A 26401-nucleotide genomic window follows, 5' to 3' on the forward strand; every position below is an offset into this window, starting at 1 on the left:
ATCTTCTCAGACCACAATGCTATCAAATTAGAAATCAACAATAGGAAGACCAAGGAAATCAAGTCAAATACATGGAAACAGAATTAACACACTGCTGAAGAGTAACTGGGTAGTAGAAGATTTTAAACGTGAATTCACAAAGTTCCTAGAGATAATGAGAATGAAAACACAACATACCAAAATCTTTGGGACACGGCGAAAGTGGTGCTGAGAGGACAATTTATTGCAATAAATGCACACATACAAAAAGAAAGAAAGAACCAAAATTAACACAGTAACACAACATCTACAACAATTAGAAACAGACCAACATTGGGAACCTACAGCCACCAAAAGAAAAGAAATACTAAAGATTAGAGCAGAAATAAATGAGATAGAAAACAGAAAAACTATAGACAGAATCAACAGGACAAGAAGCTGGTTCTTTTGAAAGGATTAACAAAATCGACAGATTTTGTTAGGCAAACCTAACAAAAGAAAAGAGGGAGAAGACACAAATAATACGCATTAGAAACCACATGGGCAATAGCACAATGGAACCGAAGGAAATCAAAAGGATCATAACAGAATACTATGAAGTGTTGTACTCCAACAAATTTGAAAACTTAGAAGAGATGGATACATTTTTAGAACGCTCTCTCTGAAGGTAAGGAGTAGACAGATAAACCTTTCCAAGTTTTTCCTCTCGTGATTGTCCCTCATGAAGGCCCTGTGGCACATTTTGGTCACATGGTGTGGGGGTGAACTCTAAGGAGTTCTGTGTCAGCTGTACCTTGGTCTTTCTTTGAGGGGTTCCGGGCGGCATGTCTTCCTTGTGGGGAGCGTGCAGGTCCCCATAGCTCGCAATGTACTGAATAAGGTTCATCAAAGCAGCACAGGAGTCGGAGCAGGTCCGGATATGGACGACATCGCTGGAGCAATGTAACTCGAAGCGGGGCCCAGCCTGGACAGAGTACAGGACAAAGGGGAGGGGAAGAGCTACCCTTCTGCACAGACACACATGAAGTAGAAAAGGAATTTATAATAACTCAATCTTATTTTAAACATTTTATTTACTTTGACCAATATTAGGAATATGAGACCATTTTATAGTAAAATCAACTTTTTAAAATCTATTAAAAATATCTTTTAACAAAAAAGTCCATTTGTTTGAGTAACTCACTTGTTCGCCATCGGAATTAGACTTCCCTGCAGTTATGGTTAATTCCAAAAGCCCCGTATCCATCACACGAACATAATCTAAAATTTAAAAAGCAACTAATAAAATATCTAAGAATTGCTTTAAAAAACGCTATCCAACTAATAAAAGAACAAGCATTTAAAAATTCACTGCGGATAGGACTATAAAAATCTATGTTGTTGTTGTTAAGTGCTGTCGAGTTGGTTCTGACCCATAGCGACCCTGTATAGGGTTTCCAAGTAGCAGCTGGTGAGCTTGAACCACCGACCTTGCAGTTCAAATGGCTTTGCAGTGTGGCACATTAACCCACAGTGCCACATGATTTATAATGCAGTGGAAATATATAGTTTTTTTCTTATAAAAATCCTATAACTCACCTTATTTTAGATTTTAAAAATCCCCCCCACCCCCCATATTCAGTACGCTTGTGTAATCTGATGCATTTAACTGAAGTGGTGACAAGTCAGGCTGCTAACCTCAAGTGTGGAGAGGCTTTCTGCTCCTGTAAAGCTTTATAGCCTCAGAAATGAGTTAGAACTGACTCCATGGCACACCACCACCATCACCTGAGAACTTTACAGACTGATATTTCATAAGAACCTTAACTTCACTGGCATTATCTCAGAATGATAAAGCTTAAAACATTCACACACACACACACACACACACACAAACCAGCACTGACATATTCCAGATTTTATTTACCAACTCTTACCTCTATTCAAATTTATAGTGACAGTATTGCATTTGTCAGATAAGTGCAAAGCAGCCTCATCCAAGATGATTCTGAGGGGGAAAAAAAAAAAAAGACAAAACCAACATCTGAAAAATAAACTCTGGACTGTTAACCACAAGGTCTGGGGTTCCAGCCCACCAGGTTCTCCAAGAAAAACATATAAGGCTTTCTGTTCCTGAGAAGATTTAAAGCCTCAGAAACCGTACACAGGGTCATCATGAGTCAGAATTTACTTGATGGCACTTAACCGCAACATTTTTTTTTCTCATACAAGCATTACCAACACCATATGGAATTTCTAACTTTACATGTCATCAACTATTTCCCTAAAGCTCATTGTCAATGTGTTCTAGGAATGTTAAATGGTACAAAGAATGAGATTAAGTCATCTGCTCAAATGTATCCTATATTTTGGGCGTTTTTTTCCTGCTCACATTTACGGGGTTGAAATCATGAAACCTATTTATCTAGTATTATAGGGAGTGTGTACCCTACATGAAGAAGCCTTGGCAGCGGAGGGGGTTATGAGTCGGGCTGCTGACCACAAGGACAGCTGTTCCGAGGGCGACCGATGAGGCTTTCTGCTGACGTCAGGATTTATAGCCTCGGAAACCTTATCAGGGGTGCTATGAGTTGGACCGACTCCACAGTACACAGCTACACAATTTCCTATGTGTTAAAAAGCAAACGAAGTATCTCAATGAATCTTTCTCCGAAGGGTGAAATACAGTAACAAAAGGAGTAGACAGGAAGAAACTGCCTGAGAGAGAAACAAGGGGTTCACCTGGATAAAAGGGCAGGACTCCAAGAACAAGGGAGCCCTGGTTGCACAGTGGGTAAGGCATTAGGCTGCTAACTGAAAAGACAGCAGTTCAAACCCATCAGCCTTGTTGAAGGAGGATGGGGCGGTCTTCTCCCATAAAGATTTAGCCCCGAAACCTAATGGTACCGCTCGCTGCAGCTGTCCTATAGGGTCGCTATGAGCAGGAAGTGCACTCGGCAGTGGGTGAGTTCATGAGTAAAAGAACGCTGATTTGACACCAGGCGGAGACTCGAATTACATGGTTTAGGTCAACTTCAATTAGTACTTTATAAACAATGAAGCACACGGGTACCTGAGTGTAGACTCCGATTTATCCAGAGCGACGCTGCTAGAAACACTGAAGGTCTCCACGGTGAGAAGAGAGCGGATTGGCAGATGGAGAGGCCTGAAATCCCCCCAAAAAAACAAGAACACGTCAACTGCTGCAGCTCCGAGCAAGGCATTCAGGACAGAGCTGCACAGGATTAGCACTGGAAAGGCTTGGTGCCTACTTCAGACAAGACAGCTTCATTCTGTCCCATCCACGGACTCACCTGTAGTCAAGGGAACAGCTCCAGAGATGAACATGGAAAGTTGTAAACGATGCTGGAGGGTTATAGCCCAACACAGGTTCGTCAGCAATATTCAAGAAGTATAAAATCTATAATCACAAAAACAGAAACCGCCCTGCTTGAGAAGAAAAAAGTTTTGAGACAAAAAATCCTGAAGATCAAACCCAACGGAAGACCTCACAGGGGAAGCGACCATTTCATGGGAAATCAGACTGCAAAAGGACAACCCTTCCTTCCGAATGAATCTGTTTAAAGAGATACCCCGGGAACCGTCACCTCTGTGAGCTACCTAACAGAGTATGCTGAACATTCTCTCACCCGGTCCTGCTTGCAAGGATCCTTGACAAATGCTTTTGCTGAAGACTGGGTAAAGCTCTGAGTCGGTGTCCGCCTAGGATCCAGTGGGGGGAGGGGGAGTTCTTTTTTGTTACTTTATGCCTAGAGCTACATCTGCATATCAGTCCCTTTCATTAGCATCTTGTGTCACATTGTAATCTTGGCAGACAGGACAGATGGATAGACGGGAGGAGAGCTCTCCCCCTTCCAGCCAGCTCACTGTCCCTACTAACCACCCCTTTATTTCTCAGGTTTTCTATATGCTTTTATGTAAAAACCATTTTGAAAATATTCATGTTTAAAAATAACTGATTATTTTCCTAGCACAATGAAAAAGTCCCTCCTTACAAGGAGTATGGAAAGGAAACATAGTACCCTAGTTTTTTGTTTTTACATAAGAGTTAAAACTTCTTACCCAAAACCAACTGCATTTCATGAGTCGCATACAATTAGTGCAATGAAAGTTGATTACAGGAAACCTCATAAAGATCATGTGATCCACCAGAGCCCATACTGCCATCAGCACATCACTTCCAGCTCCTCTAATCTAGGCTCTCCGCAGGTCCCGGACCCAGAGAACGACTCTGTCCCAGTGACTAAAGCTGCTAATGGACAACCAAAAACCTCTTGAGATTTGGTTCCCTGGTTTGGAGGGTCCAGGATCATGGTTTCATGGGATATCCAAGTTAATCTTCTGTTCTGCGTCCTAGCTCATTGCCACGTGCCTGCATCTTAAAAGCCTGTAAGTGACCATCCAAGGCACAACAATTGGTCTCTTTTCACTTGAACAACAGCAGAAAATGGAGAGCTGGGAATAGGAGGTGGGCAGTGGCTGGGCCTCTTTTGTAGTGAGGGCAGAAGAACTGGGTGGTGCCCAGCTACCATTGCTGAACATCTTGATCAAAGATTCGACAGAAGATTCCTGATCAAAAGGAGGTTGATGGAGAACAGAATTTCAAATCCTCAGGCACTCCAGACTTCCTGTAGCCATGAAGATTGGGTGAATCCCTGAAATGACTGCCCTGAAGTAATCTGTAAACCTTCAATCAAAAATATCGACTAGAGCCTTCTTAAAAACCAAACAACGGTTTAGCTTAACTCGTAAAAACTGTCTGCCTTGAGCATTATGCTCTTTTACAGAGTACCCTTGTAGGACTGAATTGACCGCAATAACTTAGATTAGGTAGGAGTCTTAGTTGGCAGTGAATTCATGTTAAAGGGGAGGTATGACTCTGTCTTTGAAAGCTTTAGGGACCAAACTCTAAGGTGAAACAATCAATGACAGCTTGCTAATATGTTCTACTTCTTAGCCTAAGAGATGGTCACATGCGAGTATCCACTTGGTGATAATTCATGAGCTGAACATTTAGGACTTGTAATTTTTCGGTATGTGTGTCACATGTCAGCATCAGTGTACACATGGATCCACACACGAGAGTGAGCTTACCTGTTCGTGCCAGCTAAGGCCAGATGGCAGCATTCTGTGCTGGAGCGTGGCTCCTCTCAGCCCTACAGCGATGAGAAACTCCTATGCAGAACAGCACAGAGAATTACGCGTGTTCCTAACGTGACCCCAGAATTCCAGTCATTTTTAACCGGCAATCAAATCAGTAGCAAGTGTTTCATGGTAAACAAGCACAAAACACAAACCTTTGTATTCGATTCTGATTTATCGGACAGTATTTTCACTGCTACAGAGAGCATATTCAAGCTGTCTCCTCCAACACCATCTGAAGACACCCGGTGGGGGCCGTCTGCTTCTGAGGAGTAGATGGTAGGCTCCAGCCAGTGTGGGCGCACCGGACTGGGCAACCTTGTCTCCGTAAGAGGAATCACTCCGTCCACTAGACCTAGAGAACCACGCGATGATTTGAAATTAGTTCATGGACTTCTAGAATTCTAAACAAAAATCCATGCACATTTTTGTTGTTGTTGTGTGCCGTTGAGTATAGGGTTTTCAAGAGCACTTGGTGGGGTTTGAACTGCCAACCTTACAGTTAGTGTAGTTAGCAATCCAGTGCTTACCCTATAGTAGTACTGACAATAAAGGCCATCCTGGAGGCAAAATGACCAGGCACCACCTTGACATTAACAATCCATACTTCTCTGCTAACACTGGTATGATAGATGTACCCAACTAAAACCAACATCCAAGATTCTGAAATGCTGGGAAAACTACATTCCAACAGGAAAATCGGATAGGCATCAGGACTGGACAAGCATCTCCCATCTATCTGGAAGGTCAGTCAGGAACCACTCTAAAACAGGAAGCACAGGAAGGACATGGAGGACGAATGCGGCACTTACACTGTGACTGCAGTCAGTGTCGTCAAACACGATGTATGAATTGCTGAATGGAAACTCAGTTTACTCTGTAAACTTTCATTCAAATCACATTAAAAAAAAAAAAGGTCCTGTATCTGATACCCAAAGCAATACAGAATCGAAGACCCCAGCAACTGATAAATGGATAATAAAATCCAGACAATTCGGGAGGAAGATGAGGCTGCCTGCCTCCACAGAGACCCCCTCAGGAGGCGTTCAGCACTATCCTAGAGGGTCACTGAGTTGGCATCGACTCCACGGCAGGGGCATCCACACACTACCACACACATACCACACACTAGTCAACAATGTCAGTCACTGGCCTGCTGACACAACTTGGAAACATCATGCTAGGTGAAAGAAGTCAGTCACAAAAGACCATCCATTGCATGAGTCCCTTTAGAGCAAACATCCTGAACAGGCAAATCCATAGACACAGAAAGTAGAGGAATGGTTGCCAGAGTGCTGGAGGTTTAGGGAGCTAGGAAATGACAGCTCACGGGTCCGGAGTTTCTGTTTTGGGTGATGCAAATGTACTCTGGTGCACTGTGATGATGGCTGCACGGGTTGTAAACAGATGGAGAAACGGCTGAAAAGCACACTTTAGATGGACGAGCTGCACAGCATATGAACTATGTTCACTAAAGCTGCTATTACAATGAAGAATGGAGGCAATTACAACTTTACAGTAAGCCTCACCTTGGCCAAAGCAGAGCACCTCACAGGAAATGATCTCCGGTCTCAAAAGTTCTGATCTCGATAGATTTTGTTTGATGAAACAAGACATTTAAGCCAGCTTGGCCACCCCTAGTCCCCATGGGTCCTACCTTTGTGGTACAGACTGAAGCCACCAGAATGAAGGCAGATGTAGTGCTTGTCATCGAAGCCTTCGTATCGTGTTACGCAGAATAACGAGCCATTACTGAACTCGAACCAGAATTCACCGTGCTTGCTCGCCACAAGCTCTCCATTCTCTTGCTAATAAAATGATCAGAAAAATAGAGGAGTCTTTTTATTTTTTTTTAAATGCAGACAAGGAAGACTGTCCCCTGGAACACTGTCTAGGCTGAGCTCGGGAAACTCTCCTACATGGCGGCAAAGTCGCCCGACTGGCACACTTCCAACATGGTGGCATTAAAGGTGAATCAGGAAATGCTACACATGCCATCTCCTTTCTGACAGGTATTTCTGGTACCTCCCTCAGGAGCAAACCCAGCATCTGCCTAAGAAGTTCCCCTATGCCATCTCCTTTCTAACAGATATTTCTCATATCTCTCTCGAGAGGCAAACCCAGCATCTGTTTCCCAGAAGAAGGACCACGTGAAGCCTGTCTTGGTCTGCAGTGAAAACCAAATCCCTAAAGTTGCTGTCTCCACAGAACATCAATCTTCGTCTGTCACTCACTGGTGTGCGAGCTTGGACAAGAACTCTGGGTCTGTAAGTCCTTACCTTGACTTCTGTGGATACTGCCACCAGCCCATGACTGATGTTGAGGAGAACCGAGAGACAGCTCTGTGAGCTCCTGTTCTGAGGGTCTAGTTTTCTTTTCCTGCGGGAACGGTAGTTGGGATCCACAGTGGAGAAATACTGTAGAGTCTCCTCCTCAGACCCACTCTCCTCGTCTAGGAGAGACACACATCAGTCACATGGCATGGACAGCTTATCCACATTGTTGTTGTTGTGAACTGCCGTCAAGTCGGTTCTGACTCAGCCACCCTGTATAGGGTTTCTGAGGAGCGGCTGGTGAGCTTGAACCACCAATACTGTGATTTAAATCGGCCCTGCAATCCAGCACATTAACCCACAGCGCCACACCAGGACTCCTTATCCACATTACTGCAAGAATATCTACAACTGTGTCTTTTCGGAGTGTGGGCAAGGCAATAAAACTGCGCTTTCAATGTTTCTCTCTTGAGCACCGAACAACGTGCACATTACTACCAGTGTCACAAGAACATTCCTAAGTGACAATTGTCTCATCATATGAACGTTGTTGTTAAGTGCCGTTAAGTCAGTTCTGACTCGTAGTGACCCTGTATAGGGTTTCCAAGGAGCCGACCTTGTAGTTCAAACTGACCTCGTAGTCTAGCGCATTAACCCCACAGCACCAACACAGAAGTGGGGAAATGCTCTTAAAAATTATCAAGAGAAATGATAAAATACAGTCACAAATGGAAAAAATAGTTTAAAAAAACCCAAAAATATTTTTATAGATCCACAATAGAAAAATGTACTCCTTTGCTTATTTTACAATAAACCAACCCCAAGCCCAACCCCAGGCCATCAAGTCGACTCCAGCTCAGAGTGACCCTAGAGGACGGCAGAGAACTGCTCACAGGGTCTCCAAAACCATCAGTCTTTACAGAAGCAGACCACCTCATCTTTCTCCACAGAAGCCGCCGGTGGACTTGAACCGCCAACCTTACGATCAATAGCCCAGCACTTAACCCACGATACCACAAGGGCTCCTTACTGAGACACCAGGCAAAACAAATTCAGAACGCATTTAAAATATGTTACCGTAGTGAACTGTAGATTTAACTGGACTGAAAGTATCCTTGTTGAAGGTATTAATCAGCTGGCTGGCTACAGAAAGTCCAACACCATAGGAGATATTCTCCAGTGTCTCCACAGGTGAAGGGGCGGTGGGTTCCCAGAGCAGCAAGTCATTGAAGATTCTACAGAGACAAAGTAGGACAGGTACACAGCCATTCCTCCACAGAAGGCAAGCTAAAGAACAGCTCTAAGAGGTCACACACGCAATCACTCTCTGAAAAGTGGTCAAAAGTGGAGTTAGGGTTTACTGCGTAAACAGTGGAGCAGCGCCCGCTTGCTTGCTCACGAGCGTCAACGGTGCCGCCCCTCCTGTGTTCTCTAGTCAGGTCATATACTCACAGCATAAAGTAAAGAGAGTGAATTCAACAGCAAAGCCCACAGGGAGCACTTGTGGCCTCCAGCTGACCCTCTCGTTTGTCTGACGGTCACCAGGTTGGGAAAGCTGACTGCAGCTCAGTGTCCGCTGCCCTGGCTGGCTTCCTCGGCGGATACCTGCCTTTTCTCTCTTCACTAGAAAGAACTTCTTTGAGAAGCATGCATGAGATGAGGAGTATGTATGGGGCAGAGATTAAGGAGAGGGAAATCCTTCTAGACTGGTTGGAGCTGCCAAATGGTTGCCAATAACCAACGTTGAGGCAGATGTCAGAGTTGGATGGATTACAGTCAGCCACACTCTCCTCCTTCAAAGAAATACCTGTCATGGCCCCACTGTCCTTCCCTCCACTCAGTTGCCCCCTTAACTTTCAATATAACTCAGACTCTCGAAGAGTTTGGCTAGATTTGGACGCACGGCATGGCCTTCATACACACATATGAGAGGGCTTCAAAAGTCTATGGAGGAATTCCGTGAACTTTTCATTCCATTGTTGCAAAACTTTTTGAATCTCCCTTGCCTTTTCTGCCCCCTGTCTCCTACTCTGAGTGGGCCTGTATCTTCTTCATCTTCCTGGGTACCCAGAACAGTAGGGGGCATGGACCCTGGATAACGAATGGAGGAAACGACTCACATGGAGACCTCCCAAACACAGACTCATCGTGAGCCTAGCATGAATATCAATCAGGCGCCGAGGCACAACTCTGTCCCATCTTGTGAGAACCCAGGAATCAAGCAACTCCCCAGGCCGATCCCCGAGCTTCTGAAGGCCTAGAGCAGACCCAGGACTGAGCGCAGTTAACTCTCAGTAGACTGAAGCCCTAGTCAGGATGCAAGCTGGAAACTCACCACATCAGAGACACACACACTGGTGGCTAAAAGAGTCTGGGACTCACTTGGCTCAACGCATCTGGGATACAGTAATCACAGGATAGAGAAAAAGAAGGGGAAACCAGGTTCTGGTCTACACTCCTTGTGTAAATACATCAGGAAATTATAAAGAATTTTCTCAGGAAATGTCCTTTTTTTACCTTATTCCTCACAAACATTCTCTTACCATTGTGAGGTAAAAGTTAGCAATTGTTTATGTATGTAATGTAAAATTTCACAAGACTGAACTGGTTGCTTTATTTATGGTTTGGCCCAAGCACAATTTGGTACCGTTAATCTCGCTGGATGATGTTTTCTGACATCAGGAAAGTAAGCATTGCTCAAGATACTTCAGGACCCATCATGACGACTGTGTGAAACAATACTTGATTCCATAAAGCCTGTTAGAGTTGTTTGGTATGTTCAATTATAAACAATATTCTACTGTATAGAAGCCACCTTTCTAAAAACGAGATAGCTTACCAAGGGACTAGAGATATTTTAAATGCATAAATTGACAGCAGAGTTGGCTATAACTCCTGCTCAGAAAGAAAGGACACATGCATACATACATACAAACATGAAAGGACACACACATACATACATACATACACACACACACACACAAAAGGACACATACATACATACATACATACACACATACATGAAAGGACACATACATACATATATACATACACACATACATGAAAGGACTTCAAAAAGTACATGGAAAAATTCTATTCTTTTTCATTCCACTTTTCCATGAACTTTATGAAGTCATCTAGTGTGTGTTTATATAAACTATTGATATGTGTTTTTGTCAGGTGCCACTGAATTAGTTCAACTCACACCGACCCTACGACAACAGAAGAAAACTCCGCCGGTTCCGCAACATTCTCAGGATCGTTGGGATGCTGGCGTCTGCTGTTGCTTTGCCATCTCCTTGGTGGTCTTCCTCTTTTTTGCTGAGCGCCCACTTTTCCAAGTATGATGTCCTTCTCCAAGGACTGGTCCCTCCTGAAAACATATTCAAAGTACAAGAAACGAAGTTTTGCCATCTTCGCTTTAGAGCATCCTGGCAGTCCTGCTTCTAAGAGCGATTTCTTTGTTCTTTCGGCCATCGATGGTTCCGTCAATATTCTTTGCCAACACCCTAATTCAAACGTATTGATTCCTCTCTGGTCTTTATTCCTTGTGTAGCTTCCATATGCATACAAGGGGTCTGAAAATACCATGGCTTGGGTCCTTAGTCTTCAAAGTGACACATATACTTTTACCACTTTAAAAAGATCTTTTACAGCACATCTGCCCAATGTAATACATTATCTGATTTCTTGACTACGGTTTGCATGAGCAATGATGTGCATCCAAGTAAAGTGAAGTCTAACAACTTCAATCTTTTCTCGATTTATCATGATGTTCCTGATTGGTCCATTTGTGAGAATCTTTGTTTTCTTTACACTGAGATGCAGTCCACACTGAAAGCTGTGGGATTTGATTTTCTTCAGTAAGTACTTTCAGTCCTCTTCACTTCCCCCAAAGCAAGGCTGTGTCATTTGCATAGCACAGGTTGTTAATGAGTCTTCCTCCAATACTTATACCATGTTCTTCTTCATATAATCCAACTTTTCAGATTATCTGCTCAGCATACAGATTGAAAGAATACAACCCTGGCATACACCTTTCCTGATTTTAAACCATTCAGTATTCCCTTGTTTTGTTCTAACAACTGCCTCTTGGTCTATGTGCAGGTTCCGCATGAGCACAATTAAGTGTTCTAAAACACCCATTCTTCACAATGTTGCCCATAGCTTGCATAACCCACACAGTTGAAAGCCTTTGCATAGTCAATAAAGCACAGGTGAACATCTTTTTGCTGTTCTCTGCTTTCTGCCAAGATCCATCTGACATCAGTAAGCGTCTCTCTCCTTCCACGTCCTCTTCTGAATCTGGCCTGAAGTTTTGGCAGTTCCCTGTTGATGTACTGCTGCAGCTGTTTTTAAATTACCGTCAGCAAAAACGTTACTTGCGTGTGGTATTAATGGTATTGTTTGATGATATGGACTCAGCTTTCTTTAGAATAGGCTCAAAGTTGCATCTCCTTGCAGCCATTTTCTAGACTTCTTGGTGTAGACACAAGCAAGCGTTTTCAATGCTGCATTGGTTTACTGAAAGATTTCAGTGTGTGGCCTGTCAATTCCTGGAGCCCTGTTTCTCATCAATGCCTTCAGCGCAGTCTGCATGCTGTCCTTCAGTCCCATTGGCTCTTGAACATATACCACCTCCTGAAATGACGGAACACTGACCAGTTCTTTGTGGTACAGTGACTGTGTGTTCCTTCCACATTCTTTGGATGCTTCCTGTATCAGTATTTTGCCCATGGACTCCTCCAAACCTGAGGCTTGGCTTTTTTTTTTTTTCCAGTTCTTTCGGCTTGAGAAATGCTGTGTACATTCTTCCTCATTAGTTTTCAACTCTTTACATATCTCACTGTAACCCCTAACCTTGTCTTCGCGAGCTTCCCTTTGAAATTTTCTGTTCGGCATTCTCACGTCATCATTTCCGTGGGCTATCTACCTGAGTGTCTCCCAACGCTTTTCCTGTCACTGCACAAGACTCAAGAGGACAGAGGAGAAGTGCCCCAGAGGGGAGCTGCCTACGCACAAGAGGTCACATTTGCTCAGTTCTGTGCCTTAAGCGGACAGAGGGCACCCAGCCAGCCTTGGGCTAGGGGAATAAATATCTCACACACACGCAGCCTCAGCACCAGCCACATTAGTCAGTACACTCCGCTGAGGCAGAAGCACATCAAAATGCTCTCAGTTGTAGAATCATCGCCAAACCAAGATGACAAATACAACAAATCAATGAAAGGACAGGAGGGACGTGGGAAACGGTGACGGGAGGCAGAGAGCCGCAAAGTCTGATGACAAAGATTCACCAAAATGTCTTAAAACTCACCTATTATAAAGCTTTTCATAAAAGCTCTTATTAGGCAGTGTTACGTTAATATTGGGTAACGTGAGCTCCAGCACGTACTGAGAATTGCTGATTGCTTTATCCTGAAACTCTGTCATCTCCACAGGGTCTCCTGGCATCACCATCTACAATGGAACAGGTGAGAGCAAGAAGAGGTATCAGGTATAACAAGAGTAGCAGCACCGTCTTCACCTACATGGTACGTGTGGAAATAAACAGGTGTGTATCTTCTACTGAGGAAAAGAAAGAGCAAGAGAAAACGCTTCATGTTAGCCCGAAACACTGAGTACGAAGAGGACACCGGCTCTTGTAAAGAGTCTTGGGATTGGCACCGTCGCTCGCCCCCTTCTGCTTTACCTGCTCGTTTTCGAACATGACTCTACGGGAAGAGAACGGAGACGGGGCTGGTCTCCGGAGGTCACACACGTCCTTCAGGGAGTGGGCAGCCCCGTCCTCCTCCTGGAAGTGGTCCTCGTTCTCGTCTTCCTCCTCCGCTGCTATCCTCTCCAGGATGGAGTGCATGGCTGGCGGGTTAAGCTTCAGCACCATTCTGATCAGAGACAGCAGACAGACGGCCAGCTCTCAGTAAACAGGCAAGCCTCACTTGGGAGGAGACTGAGAACAAGGCAGCTGATAGACTTTGACTGCGTTAGAGTCTGCGCCTGTCTAAAGTACCCTGACGCTGAGCATGTTGTAAACCTAAGAGTGACATGGATAAGATGTGTTCTAAGTTCATTTAAAAAGAAATCACCGTTTTATACTTGGTTAACTGGAAACTCGGCTTTTTGAGAGCAAACCAGCTATTTTTATGGTTTAGTAGCAGCAGCGACCTCTGTCCCAGAATCCTAGTCGTTATAAACCAAAGCACGTGCAGTCTGTTCTGCTGTAATGGAGCCCACACACACCTAAGCAATCAAGTTACATGGCTGGCTCAAATGGTCAAGGGGAGACGAGGCAATCGAAGAGGAGCCCTGGTGGCACAGGTCAGTGGTTCAAGCCCACCAGCTGCTTCATAGGAGAAAGATAAGATAGATTGCTTTGTCAAGATTTTCAGCTTCGGGTCGCTATGAGCTTGCACTGCCTCGATGGCAGTGGGGTGGCGGTGGTTGTGGATAGAGTTTCAGATTTGCAGCATCAAGTTATCTCTTCCTTCGAGATTCTCAGTCACAAAGGGTTTTGTGGTTGTTTGGGAGCTATCACAGAGCTGAGCCTCCCTGGGGGGCCGTGGCGGTTCCCTGGTCAACTCCCCACCCTCACTGCAAGGCCGAGCCACCTCATGTGAGGTGTGGCCCCCACCCATCTGTCAGTGGAGGTGAGAGCTGTTAGTGTGCTGCGCCAGGACCAATAACGCTTGCAGACGACACCATGGCAGCCCTGTGCCACTGTCCAGAGCCCGCTGGATGACAGCTAAGGACAGCAATGAACCTGTGCAGCCCGTGACCGCAGCAGCTGTGTTCCCAGCGAGGACACTCCTTTCCTAATAGCTCATAGGGCTTCCTTCCCACTGTCCTTTTCTTGCTGTTTCAGCCCAGTACACTGACCCTCACACAGAACAGCCGTGTTGCATCTCTAAGTTTTCTGACCTTGAGCTGGCTGGAATCAGTGGGTTCTAGTTAGGAACAGTGCTGAGTGTTTCAGATGTCTACGGTATCCAACCTCGCCTCGCTGAAGGGAAGCCAATTCTCACAGGGAACGTCTGCGGTGTACAGGCTGATACAGTGCACGCCATGAGGGAAGGGAAGCGATACAAGACACGCAAGAATGGCACAAAAAGGGTCATCTCTACGTGTTGTTCAAGGGTCAGCTGTCCTCTGTTGTCCATATCATACCTGGTTATGACAAGCAGATAGCACTACTCAACATGAGCCATGTAGCTACCTGGCTGCTCTGATGTCAAGAAGGTTTCTCCTGCCCAGTCTGGCTGCACATGGAACTCCCCTGGCTGACTTAACATATCCTCAGGTACAGCTTTCACAGAGCATGCTCAGAGCTCCTGACTGAGCTCATCTGTCCATCCCTCTCTGGGCTCTCTCAAGTCCTAGTTTAACTTAAATAGCCATGAAGTAGCTGGAAGGAGAGCAGCATTTCACCATGCATTCTCTGCATTTGTTTACTCACCGTGGCCAGTCAAAGTCATCTGATGATGTTACGTCTCCATCCACTCCACTGGACACATGGAAAAACTTCACTGATGGTTCTCCTTTATCTTCCTGGAATGAGCCTGAGGAAATCAGGGTGACTGACTGAACACATTCCTTTCCAGAGCTACAGCAAAGTATACACCGTGCCTTTCAGGGGCCGCCCACCCAAAACCACTGCCAATGGGTCCTCTCCAACTCAGAGGCACCCCGGAGGACACCCCGGAAAACTGGCCCTTCCCAGGCTGTCTTCTTTATGGAAGCAGACGGCACCATCTTTCTGCTAGTGGGCTTGAACCGCTGACACTGCAGTTAGCAGCCAGATTCTCTAAAGCAGGGATCTCACACAGCATCAAGTTTTACAGTGTTTTCTCGTCTGTTTCATGTGTACATGTGGGGATGAAGCGAGCAGGTTAAGTGATGAGCACGTCAGAGTTCTGAGCATCTTTCACGGGAGAGAAAGGAAGACCAGGTAACTCGGGAAGGCCCTCTCGAGAAGCCCTGATCGGGAACTAACCATCTTAACTCTTCAGAGACCATGAGAAACTCAGCGAGAACAAAGGCAGGGCCTCTACCCACTGGTCCCAATGAGGGCTGTGGTGGCCGAGGAGCATGGTGGGGAGGAGGACGCTCCTTCTAAGCCTTTCCACCCATGCCAATGTCAGACACTGTGGGCCACTATCTCCACAGGGTGAGTCACATGCATTTTCTGGTTTCCTCGTGTGTAGGAAAGTGATGTCTACACCAGGCCGTAGTCTGCAGTGTGCAAGAGGGTGACGCAAAGCTGCGAGACACTGAGAGAATGGCCGACACGGGGACAGAGACACAGAGCACACGCAGCTAGGCACACAACTGCTACAAACCATTCACTTGCAAGAAACGCAACAAAGCAACTCAAGATTTTACAGAGGAGCCAGAGATTTTACATGAGCAGACTGGTGAAGGCTCGGTTCTGGGGTCTGACTGGATGGGAGTCCTGGCTCCGCTCTGGGGTACTGCCCGATTCAGAAAGAGACCACCTGCCGGTCCCTTGACGGCAGGCTAAAGGAAACAAGATCATATATGTGACATGCTTAACACAGTGCCTGACATATAGCAGTGCCTAACTGGGCCCTGGAGGCACAGGGGGCTCAGCAACAGGCAGCTAGCTGCAAAGTAGGCAGTTCAAACCCTGGGAGAGGAAGATGAGGCAGTCTGATCCAGTAAGACTAACAGTCTGAGCAACTCTATGGGCAGTTCTACTGTCCTGTACACTCATAAGGAGTCGGAATCAAATCGACGACAGTGAGGCTTAGAGTGCCCTACCACATGCAATGGGAGTGCATGGCTCTGCAGGATAAGCACTGGACTGCGAACCACAAGGTTGGCGGTTTGAGCCCACCTGCCACTCCAGAGGAGATGGATGAAGCTTTCTGCTCCCACAAAGATTTACAGCCTCAGAAACCCTCTAGCGGTCACAATGAATTGGAATCAACTCGATGGCACCAACCCCAACCACCTCATACAGCACTGGGGAAGGGGAGCATTTAATAAGTAACAGCAAACTCAGCCACTCCTTCAGGAAAGCGCTTACTGTCCTATTTCTACAGCCGGGGCGGGTGGGGAGAGGGGGCAGTGGGGCATTCTTGCTTTCTGGCATGATGCTTTTCCCTTGAACTGTATTCCTCTAGCAGCTGTGGGTTCCAGTGGGGCTCCTTTACCATAAGCTCAGTCTTACCAGAGAGTTCTCGAAATGTGAACTCCAGCTGAACTTGCTCTGGCATGGATCCCCCGAGAAACTCAGTCTTCAGCTCGGGATCTGTGAAGGCTAGGTGAAGGACCTCCTTCTGAAGAGACTTCTTAAACCAGGGGCCCCTCTCCTGGTCTGATCGCAGATCCGGGATTGGGAAGCGCAAAGAAAGGTGCAGAGCTGGGGTGGCGACTTGAAGCGAAACCCGGCAGTTAGCAGGATTGTGGGCATCGTCTAGGAATACCTCAGTGAAAGCCTTATGCTAGAACACAGAGCATCAGGAAAACACCAAAGCACTGAATTAGATCATGCACATGCGTGATATCAGGGTCCGATCACTACCATGGGGATGGGGGGCGGTGGCGCCATAGACAAGCACTGGACTGCCAACCACAAGGTTGGTGGTTTCAGTCTCACCAAAAGATGAGACTTTCTCCTCCTGCAAAGATTTAAAAAGCCTCGGAAACCCTATACAGGGTTGTTATGAGTCGGAACCAACTCACAGTGACTCTGTATAGAGTTTTCAAGGAATGGCTGGTGGGTTTGAACTGCTGACATTGCAATTAGCAAGCAGTCCAGTGCTTATCCAACAGGACCACACCAGGACTACACTGATACCCTATTAATTTGGTGTTCTGAAACTTTATAATGCCATAGCCATTGGCAAACTTGGACTATCAACGAAAGTTAAAACTTCAAGTAAAAGATCAAAGTAAATCAAAACAAAACCAGCCCCAGCGTAAAGATATGGTCACTGTACGTGCACATCCATCTCATTACACATTACGAAGGAAAACTTAGCCTTTCAACAACTTTAGTATGGTTAAAAGTCGTGATAGTGACAACACAGAACTTGAGGATTTATCTTACCAACATGGGTGAATGGTCAAAGTGGCACTAGGTGAAATCCACCAAACGCACAGGCTTGTCCCTTACTTCTCTGGAGCTCCAGGACAAGGTTCTATATAAATACTCATGAAATGACTCGCCTCAAACCCTGTGCAGCCCCAGACTCTGACCCATTAAATGTTTCTGAGAAACCAAACCAGAGGGCTAACGATAACCAAAGGCCATAAACCAAAGGAATAAAGGAGCAAAGACCATGCCTTCAGATGAAAGTTGATTCTTGTTTTCTCCCTAAAAGGTGCTGTAGCTTATAAAACTTGAACCATAGTAAGCGGTAGGTGGTAACACTCGTGCATTTCTAGAATCAGTCTCTAGAGTCCTACATGGTTGTTGTTGGATGTCATTGAGTCGGATCTGACTTAGTGACCCTAGGAAAACAGAACAAAACACTGCCCGGTCCAGTACCAGTATCACAACTGCTGTCATAGTTGAACCCAGTGCTGGGTCACTCCATCTTGTTGAGGGTCTTTCTCTTTTGGGCTGACCCTCCACTTTACCAAGCATGATATCCTTCTCCAGGGACTGGCCCCTCCTGACAACATGTCCAAAGAATGAGAGATGAAATCTCGCCATCCTGTCTTCGAAGGAGCATTCTGGCTGTACTTCCTCCAGCACAGATTTGTCTGTTCTTCCAGCAGTCCATGGCGCTTTCAATATTCTTAGTCAACACCGTAACTCAAATGTGTCAATTCCTGTCCAGTCTTCCTCACTCACTGTCCAACTTCTGCATGCGTATGAGGCTACTGGAAATACCATGGTTTGGGTCAGGCACACCTTAGCCCTCAAACTGCCATCTTTGCTCTTGAACATTTTAGAGGTCTTGTGCTGCAGATTTGTCCAATATAATATGTCATTTGATTTCTTGACTGCTGCTTCCATGAGTGTTGATAATGGATTCGAGCAAAATGCAGTCTTTGATAATTTCAATCTTTTTTTTTTTTTTTTATAAATCATGATGTCATGTAGTAGTCTAGTGGTGAAGATTTTCATTTTCTTTACATTGAGGTGCAATCCATACTGACGGCTGTGGTCTTTCATCTGCATCAGTAAGCATTTTAAGTCCTCTTCACTTCCAGCAAAGAAGGTTGTGCCATCTGCATATTGCAGGTTGTTTAATGAGTCATCCTCCAATCCTGACGTCATGTTCTTTTTCATAGAATTCAGTTTCTAGGGCTATATGCTTAGCATGCAGACTAAGTACAGTCAAAGAATTCAACCCGGATGCATCTCTTTCCAGATGAGCGTTAGAACCTCCTAGATTAGAGCATTTGTTTTGTATGTGTGTGTGTTTTATGCTATATTTGGATTTTTAATAAACTTATTCTGGTAAGTAGCGATTTAGAATAATAAAAGATAAGGGTTGAACTGCTAACTTCAAGTTCAAACCCAGCAGCGGCTCCTCAGAAACCCTCCACAGGGTCATAATGACTCACTTCAGACTGCCTGATTGACTAGACTCCCGTCACCAGCTCCAAGTGGTGACAGAGTGGGGCACTTTCACACGCTCCCATTTTAGAGGCTCTATAACACACGCTGCCTTCACAGGAGGCTCAAGGAGCTTTTGAAAATGCATTAGCTAATAAAATTTTGCGGAGCTATTATAATTGCTGTTCATAAATTCACATGAAGACAGAAAGGAGGGGAAACTGGACCATTCTAACAGAGTCGGTGGTACGACTTTGTTTCTACCCATTCTTCTCCGAGACCCCCATTTTATTCACACAGCGGTACTAGGAGGACTCCTGGTGGGGCGCTGTCAATAAAGCACTGGACTGCGAGCCACAAGGAAACCCTCCACAGGGTCACTGTGAATGAGAACTGGCTCAGTGGCACCTCACAACAGCAGTAGATGCTGATGGGAACATCGCGGTGTGCTGCGCAGTCACGGCTGCACCAGGCGCCTCAGCATCTGGTTATTACCCAGCACCTCGCACGTCAACCAGCACACTGACTTACTACCCAGACACAAGAGAAGTCTCCCTTTGCATGACAACAATAATGCTGTTTTGACAAGATAAGCTGTTTAATTTATTCAGAACACTTAGGCTCAGGAATGATCACTGAGGCAACAGTGGCCCCGAGTGACTCACTGTGACAGAGAACTGCCCCACAGGGGTTCCTAAGCTGTAATCTTTAGACTTGGAAGAAGTAGATCCTGAATGCTCCGTAGAAGGGAGGACGGCGAGACTGAGACTCATGTTGGAGAAGGAGGCAGAGCCACAGTGAGATGCAGCGGCCCAGTGACTGCAGCCATGGTCTCAAAGGAACCCTGTGAGGACTGTGCAGGGCCTGGGAAAGGCTGTGTATGGGGCTGCTAGGAGTCAGACTGACTTGACGGCACCCAACAACAGTGTTTAGGGGAGCTGGTGGCCAGATCGTTCTCTCACAGAGCCGTTGGGGGTTCAACCCACCAATCTGTCCATTACCTGCCAAGTTTCCCCACTGTGCTCCCTGGGCACTTACCACCAGGATGGTGTCCAGGGCCCGTGTCAGCATAATCATGGTAACCATGGTTACAGTCACCCCCCCAGCCAGCTCTAACCTATGACTAGCATTCACAACTCAGGAACACTTACCAGACTGACATGCTTATTATATGAAGTGTACATGTGAGACACCATTGTCTCGACAGTAGGAAGCTTCTGTGGCTGAAGCAAGGAATTTAACCTGTCCACAATACTGATGTCCAGCTCACAGGACACAGGCGTCAATGTCACTTGCAGTCCTGCTTTCTGAGGAACTGAGCTAAGTCTTGCTTGACTACCCTTTTCAAAAGGAAAAGAAGAAGGCCATTAATAACAGACAACATGGGTACAGGACTGTACCACTGTCTTCCAAATGACAATCTGGAAAGAGAAAGGGACTCTTACCTGGGGCGCTCTGTTTTCAGAATGTTTATAATGAAGCTGCAGACACACAGGGGGGTGGGAATCAGCCCCCTCATCGGAATGAAACGTTAAAAGCTAAAACACAAATAGGAAGGTGAGTGTAAACATAAACCCTAAGCAATCACTTTGAACTGACAGAGCTGCTAGCATTCAGTGGGGAAGCTTTTGGAAGCCCGTGTTGTCACATACTAACACTGGGACTCTCAGACACGCTTTTTCATTTCAGTGACACGAAATAGTTCATCTGCAAAATGTGGGTGAGGCTTCAACTACGTGAACCCGTCTGGTAAGTCCCATAAGATCAAGTAAATGAATTGACGCCCAAGAAGGTACTTTGAGAAGAAAACCGTTTACAAGGCCAAGTGACAGTGATAAATGTGACTTTGGTGACTGTCACAAGTTTCTGTAGGAAGCACCCTTAGGAGTAAGATCGGAGGAGTGAGATGGGAAAAGGCATTTCAACAGACTGAAATGGTGCTGAGCACACAGCACACGGCCCACAAATAATAGAATTCTTCAGAAACCAAGAGAACTTTTCAAAGGCAGCCTTTACAGTTCCCTTTAACCTGTGCCACGTGAAAACAAGTCAACTCGGTGTGAAAAATTCTAAGACTCTTCTTCTAATAGCTTGAATGTTTCACTTAAAAATATGTTCCAACAAAGCACAAATGAAAAAACAAAAAGTACACAACCCCAGAGACGGAGGCAGAGACGATGACGTGGAGAGATGGAGCAACTGGGGACTCTAGACCCAGGGAGGGAGAGGGGCTGTGTGTTGACGACTGGGGGGCAGGCTTGTGGGGTGTATGTACCCTTTGGATGTTTGATGATGCATGGAGGGGATTATAACCATGGCAATGAAATGAAATAGATAGGATGAATGTAAAGCTAATGTCCTCCCATGTAAACTATCACATAGTTCACAATAAAAACTAAAAAAAAAAAAACACACAACCCACATACACATGTAACATTCCTTCCTGGAATTGTACATTTCTCAGAAAACACTGCCCTTCATGTGTCCCTAGGACAGACAGACGCACAGAGGCGTGGTGAAGGGAAAAGGCCATGTTTACCTCTGTATAGTGAGCAGGTGTGGACTGGGAGTCACCGGGAAACAAGCACTCCACCAGCTCCATGCGCCCAACGGACAGGTCGGTGCTGTAAGTCCTCCAGGCTGACCTTTGTCTTTGCTCATAGGAGACTTTGATGCCAGTACCTATAAACCTGTTACAGAAATGCAGTGTTTACTAGAATCCATATCCTTACAGATTACACAGTAGATCTTCAGCATTCCTGCAGAGCACAGCAGTGGAAAAGTGCAGCAACCCTCCACCTGTTCTGACAGGATGTTAACCAGAAAGACGGCTTCCACTCCCCATTCCTCGGATTAAGCTTTGAAATCGGTTCTCCTGTGGATGGAAAATTACCCAGGATACATTTACGAGGGGCTGCAAAAATTTGTAGGAGCAATTAATTCCATGATCTTGTAATTCAATCTTTCCAAGACTTCTCTGAAGCACTCTTATATTTCCTTCACTGTGGGTTACTGCGCCAGACTGCAAAGCTGTTTGAACTGCAAGGTCGGCAGTTCAAGCTCACCAGTTGCTCCTTGGAAACTCTATACAGGGTCGCGATGGGTTGGGATTGACTCGACGGCACTTGACAACAACAACATATACTAGTGTTTACACTGCAATAGTTAACATCTTTCAAATCTGCAAAATGTATGAAGTCATTTCTGAAAATTATCTAAAAGCAGCCTGCAACTGACAGAGATTTGAAACTTTGTCAAAAATGGGCAGAAAAATGCTTTTTGTTAAGAATTTGATCATAAACACTATTGTCTTAACACACAAGGTTTCTTTTACTAGGGCCAGGTCTCAAAACTACTATGCATACTCATGTTCATAATTTAAAAGAGGTGAAAGTTTCAAGACCAAAATTTGTGTCTACTCCAATTTTGTGCATAAAAATGTTATTCGACACCAGAGAGATCATTTCCCTCATAGTCAATGACTTAGGTAGTATTTGCACACAAAGGACACTGCACAGTCTGACCTCAGAGACACTGTGGTTCCATTCCTGAGGGCCACAACACAGAGGAGACTGCCATCAGGCATGTCCCTGGATGCGCTAGTTTCCCAGGCTGCAGTCTGTGAAGTGGGCACCAACAGGAAGAAAATACTGGAGGTGGTGTGAAGAGGACCGCAATGGGACACAGAGACTTGCTCGACACAGGGTGCCACAAACCTTCCCTCTGTAAACAACACGGTATCTGCGGAAGTTCCATGAAGAGAAGAGCAAGAAAAGGAGCTCTGCCTGTACTCAGAAATGCCAATCTCTCTCATCTGTTAGGACGCAACCCACGGAAGGTCATGGGGCATTTGGGATATGTGGACAGCTGTGCTATTTCTAAGCAGAAGTTGAAAACGTGTCCTCCAAGCTCAGGACCAGCCTGTGGCCAATACACATGGATCTTTTGAGTCCTCCCTCATTAGAACATTGTGTCCCCACCTGCTGTCTTCTGTATGGGAAGCCAGGGGCCACCACAGTGGCTTTCATGACGACATCAGAGTGGCACACTGTGTGGTAAGGGAGACTTGATAGGAGCTAAGGGCGAAGAACCTGGAAAAACCCAGATTGCTGGGACCCCTGAGCTAAACTGCTCCACATGCCAAATCGTCTGAGGGAGGACCCCAAGATGCTAGACTAAACATCCTGGCAGCTCGGCAAGGGCAGCCCACTCACTTACTAGTGAAATGTGAGTGAGAAAGCGAGATGGAGGCAGAGACTACCAGGGTCCAATACAAGAGCTCTTTAAGGCTCATCACCGGACAGTAGAGTGTTACCTGAGGTGGTCATGTGAGCAGGCTTCTGCAAATACTGCTCGGAAGGATTTCAAGTCTTCTGCTGAAAATTTTGCTGGGTCTATCTTCTCTATAGAAGTAAAGAAAGCTTCGGCCAAGGGGGTCAATGGGTTCAGGTTCAAGGGCGTCTCTGGTGGAGATAAAGGGTCGATGTGAAGCACAGAGACTGACAGGGTCCCAACAGCGAGTCTACAAATCAGTTCAGGCCTGGGTTCATCCACGGAGACAGATCTGGATGGGAGAGCTGAAACACATGTGCTACAATTACATGCATGCAATGTCATACTTAAACATAACAGACTGTATCAAAATGACAAACTATGCACTCATGCATTAGCTTAGCTTTACACAATGGGGATCATACATCAGTTTGAATGATATTAAACCACAAATTAAAGTAAACTAAGATGACTATCTTTCTTGATACTTAAAGTACAAAAGAGTAGGGGTTGCAGCAATGACTGACGGAGTGAACGTTTACATGAATCACACTGCACTGCGTGCTCCAGTTCTCCTGATTGATGCCTGTGTCTGCCTCAGTGGACTCTGGCCAAGAAAGGGTTTAGGGTGTGTCCCAGGGAGCGTGTAAACAGTGGAGCATGCTCCAGGTGGCTGACTGAGACTGCTAAGCACGAATGTGAAACTTGTGGTGGGCTTTGTCACAGGAAAGATTTAACGACTGAAATACAGAAAGACTACAATGAACAGGCAACAACCCTAAAATACTTCACCAAGAATTGTTCAACAGTCACTCCATTTACTTTCTACGATTAGTTTAAGTGGCCCAGATAAAAAGGCAAATATAAAACACAAAACAATGGTATCTGAAGAAAAGAAACAAAAACATGGTCCCCGAAACAATTCCTGCGGACACCAAGACCAAACGTCTCATTTCTACTTACAGGTCTTCGGTGGAGATGCTGTGTGGACGAGGTTGGGTGGCAGGGGCGAGCCCTTCACTGGTGGTTCTTTATGATGATCAAGGAAATCTCCCCATGGTGGCTGAAGCTACAAAAGGTGTTTTTTTAAAAAGTGCATGAAAACAGTGCAGACTTTTGGAAACAACTTTTCAAGAAGAGAGCAACAGAAGTTAACTGATATTTACCACAGTGGCATTGAGCGGAGATTCTGCAGGAGTATTTGCGTGTGTGCTAGTTAATGAGAGCTCAAGGTCCATGTTTGGGGGGTCACCCAGGGGTGGAAGAGAAGAGAGACTGTGGGACATGTCCATATCAGCCATGGAGAAGAAAACTTCTTCTTCTAGGGAACACGAAACGTTGTGAGTTGCCACTTGAACCCTTTAAAGTAAGTTCACACCACACTTCCCCTTTACATGACTTGAGAGAGAGGGAGACCCCTAATTTCAGTTACTTCGAACGAGATAGCTTATTACATCCAGCATATTAAAGATGGAGCAAAACCCTGCCTGAAAACAGGATGACAAAAGGTTATCTTACTAATATCAGATGTGTCTGTGGATGCTTAGACAGGCAGTGTTACTTGGTGTGTTTTTAAGCATGTTACGTCAATTTAGACAAATATCTAGATTTCAGAATGGTATAAATATCTTGCAACTTCTAGTTTCAGATGGATACAGCTATTTGTTTTCATGAACAAAAAGAACAAAATACATTATATGCAGAATTACACTTCGGCTTCCGTTCTTTCTTTCTTTCAGGAGTCTGTGTTTTGCTTTCATGCAAATAAAATCTGGTATCACCAAAATTCCTTAAGAGGCTTTAATTTTTTTGTTTTGACAAGTCCTATAATAAGGAGCTCTGGTAGCGTAGTGGTTACGAATCGGGCTGTGAACCGGAAGGTCAGCAGTTCGAAACTACCAGCTGCTCCGCGGGAGAAAGATGAGGCGATCTGCTCCCGTAAAGATTTACAGCCTCGGAAACCCTATTCAGGGTCGCTATGGGTCGGAACCGACTCGACCGCACTTAACAACAACAACAACATAATAAGCACTGTACTGTGAACCCCAAGGTCAGTGGTTTGGAGTCGGGTCAGCACTTAACAACAACAATTAACTGAATTTTGATTATTTACAGTACTATAAAAGTGCTCGTACCTTCTGAAGTAGCTGCAAACACAAAGTAGGCTGGGTAGAAACACTGCTTACCAATGCTTGGTGGGAAGACTAATGGATAAAAGCTCCCATTTCAGGGGTCCACCATACATCATGTGAACACAGTGAGTAATTACCTCCAACCTGGTCTTTTGCATAAAATCTACATTTTTAATGGGCTTCCCTTAGAACAAATCCCACTTTGCAGACAAAACCTATACAGGGAAACAGGACACCTCCATGCCTTGCACAGACCCGTCCCTGTCCCTGTCTCATGGCTAGAGCATCTTAGATGTTTGTTCAAGATCCTTGCGGGCTGGCCCTCTCAGTTCCGTTAGCATCTCACAGCAGTCTGAATGCTGAAATGCAGCTTTGTGTGCACTGAGGACAGAAACCACCTTTGGTGGACTTGGAGCTCTTACCACGGCTGGAAGGTGTATGAGCTGCTTCAGCCTCATAGAAGCTTTGTTCTGAAGAAACCCCCGCTGACAGGGAGTCTTTCCTCAAATAATAGCGGTTTAACTCCATCCGAACTCTATACTCATCCTCTTGCTGCATGGGCCGATTTTTTCTGTCTTTATTAGACAATCCAATTTTGCTAGAGTTTTCTATAAGGAAACGAAAGGGAAGCAAAAAGTCAGTTAATTAGGAGTTACTCAATCATTTCTCTCCCCTAAATCCATTTATCTAATACAACGGCAACTTAATACCACATCAACAACCAAAGCCACTGCCATCGACCAGAACCCGACTGACAGCAACCCCCACCTACAGGACAGAGCAGAGCACTCCAGAGGGATGCTGAGACTACAAGTCTTCACAGGGACAGACAGCCTCACCTTTCTCCCACAGTGGCTGGACAGAGGGTGTGAACCACTCACAGTGTCATCGGGGGCTTCTTACTACCACTAGGTGTGAACCACTCAGTGTGAACCACTCACAGTGTCACCGGGGGCTTCTTACTACCACTCGGTGTGAACCACTCACAGTGTCATCGGGGGCTTCTTACTACCACTAGGTGTGAACCACTCAGTGTGAACCACTCAGTGTGAACCACTCACAGTGTCATC

At 45.5% G+C, this 26401-nt stretch overlaps 1 protein-coding gene across 1 annotated transcript in view; it reads right to left on the reverse strand.

Moving 5' to 3' along the window:
* The window catches only part of ATG2B (autophagy related 2B), an 86971-nt gene that overhangs the window by 27175 nt on the left and 33395 nt on the right, over positions 1 to 26401 (reverse strand). Inside the window, exons 8-28 of the mRNA XM_006839510.1 lie at positions 25754 to 25939; positions 24366 to 24520; positions 24163 to 24268; positions 23243 to 23504; positions 21467 to 21617; positions 20373 to 20465; positions 20079 to 20267; positions 16585 to 16858; positions 14848 to 14950; positions 13087 to 13279; positions 12712 to 12854; positions 8472 to 8629; positions 7401 to 7573; positions 6779 to 6929; positions 5277 to 5476; positions 5074 to 5154; positions 3273 to 3379; positions 3032 to 3124; positions 1896 to 1966; positions 1163 to 1239; positions 773 to 943 (exon numbers count right to left, since the gene is read on the reverse strand). Coding sequence (XP_006839573.1) covers positions 773 to 943; positions 1163 to 1239; positions 1896 to 1966; positions 3032 to 3124; positions 3273 to 3379; positions 5074 to 5154; positions 5277 to 5476; positions 6779 to 6929; positions 7401 to 7573; positions 8472 to 8629; positions 12712 to 12854; positions 13087 to 13279; positions 14848 to 14950; positions 16585 to 16858; positions 20079 to 20267; positions 20373 to 20465; positions 21467 to 21617; positions 23243 to 23504; positions 24163 to 24268; positions 24366 to 24520; positions 25754 to 25939 — 3137 coding nt within the window. The remainder of the gene's footprint in view (positions 1 to 772; positions 944 to 1162; positions 1240 to 1895; positions 1967 to 3031; positions 3125 to 3272; positions 3380 to 5073; positions 5155 to 5276; positions 5477 to 6778; positions 6930 to 7400; positions 7574 to 8471; positions 8630 to 12711; positions 12855 to 13086; positions 13280 to 14847; positions 14951 to 16584; positions 16859 to 20078; positions 20268 to 20372; positions 20466 to 21466; positions 21618 to 23242; positions 23505 to 24162; positions 24269 to 24365; positions 24521 to 25753; positions 25940 to 26401) is intronic.

Source organism: Chrysochloris asiatica, unplaced genomic scaffold, assembly GCF_000296735.1.
Source record: "Chrysochloris asiatica unplaced genomic scaffold, ChrAsi1.0 scaffold00025, whole genome shotgun sequence".
Classification (NCBI taxonomy): domain Eukaryota; kingdom Metazoa; phylum Chordata; class Mammalia; order Afrosoricida; family Chrysochloridae; genus Chrysochloris; species Chrysochloris asiatica.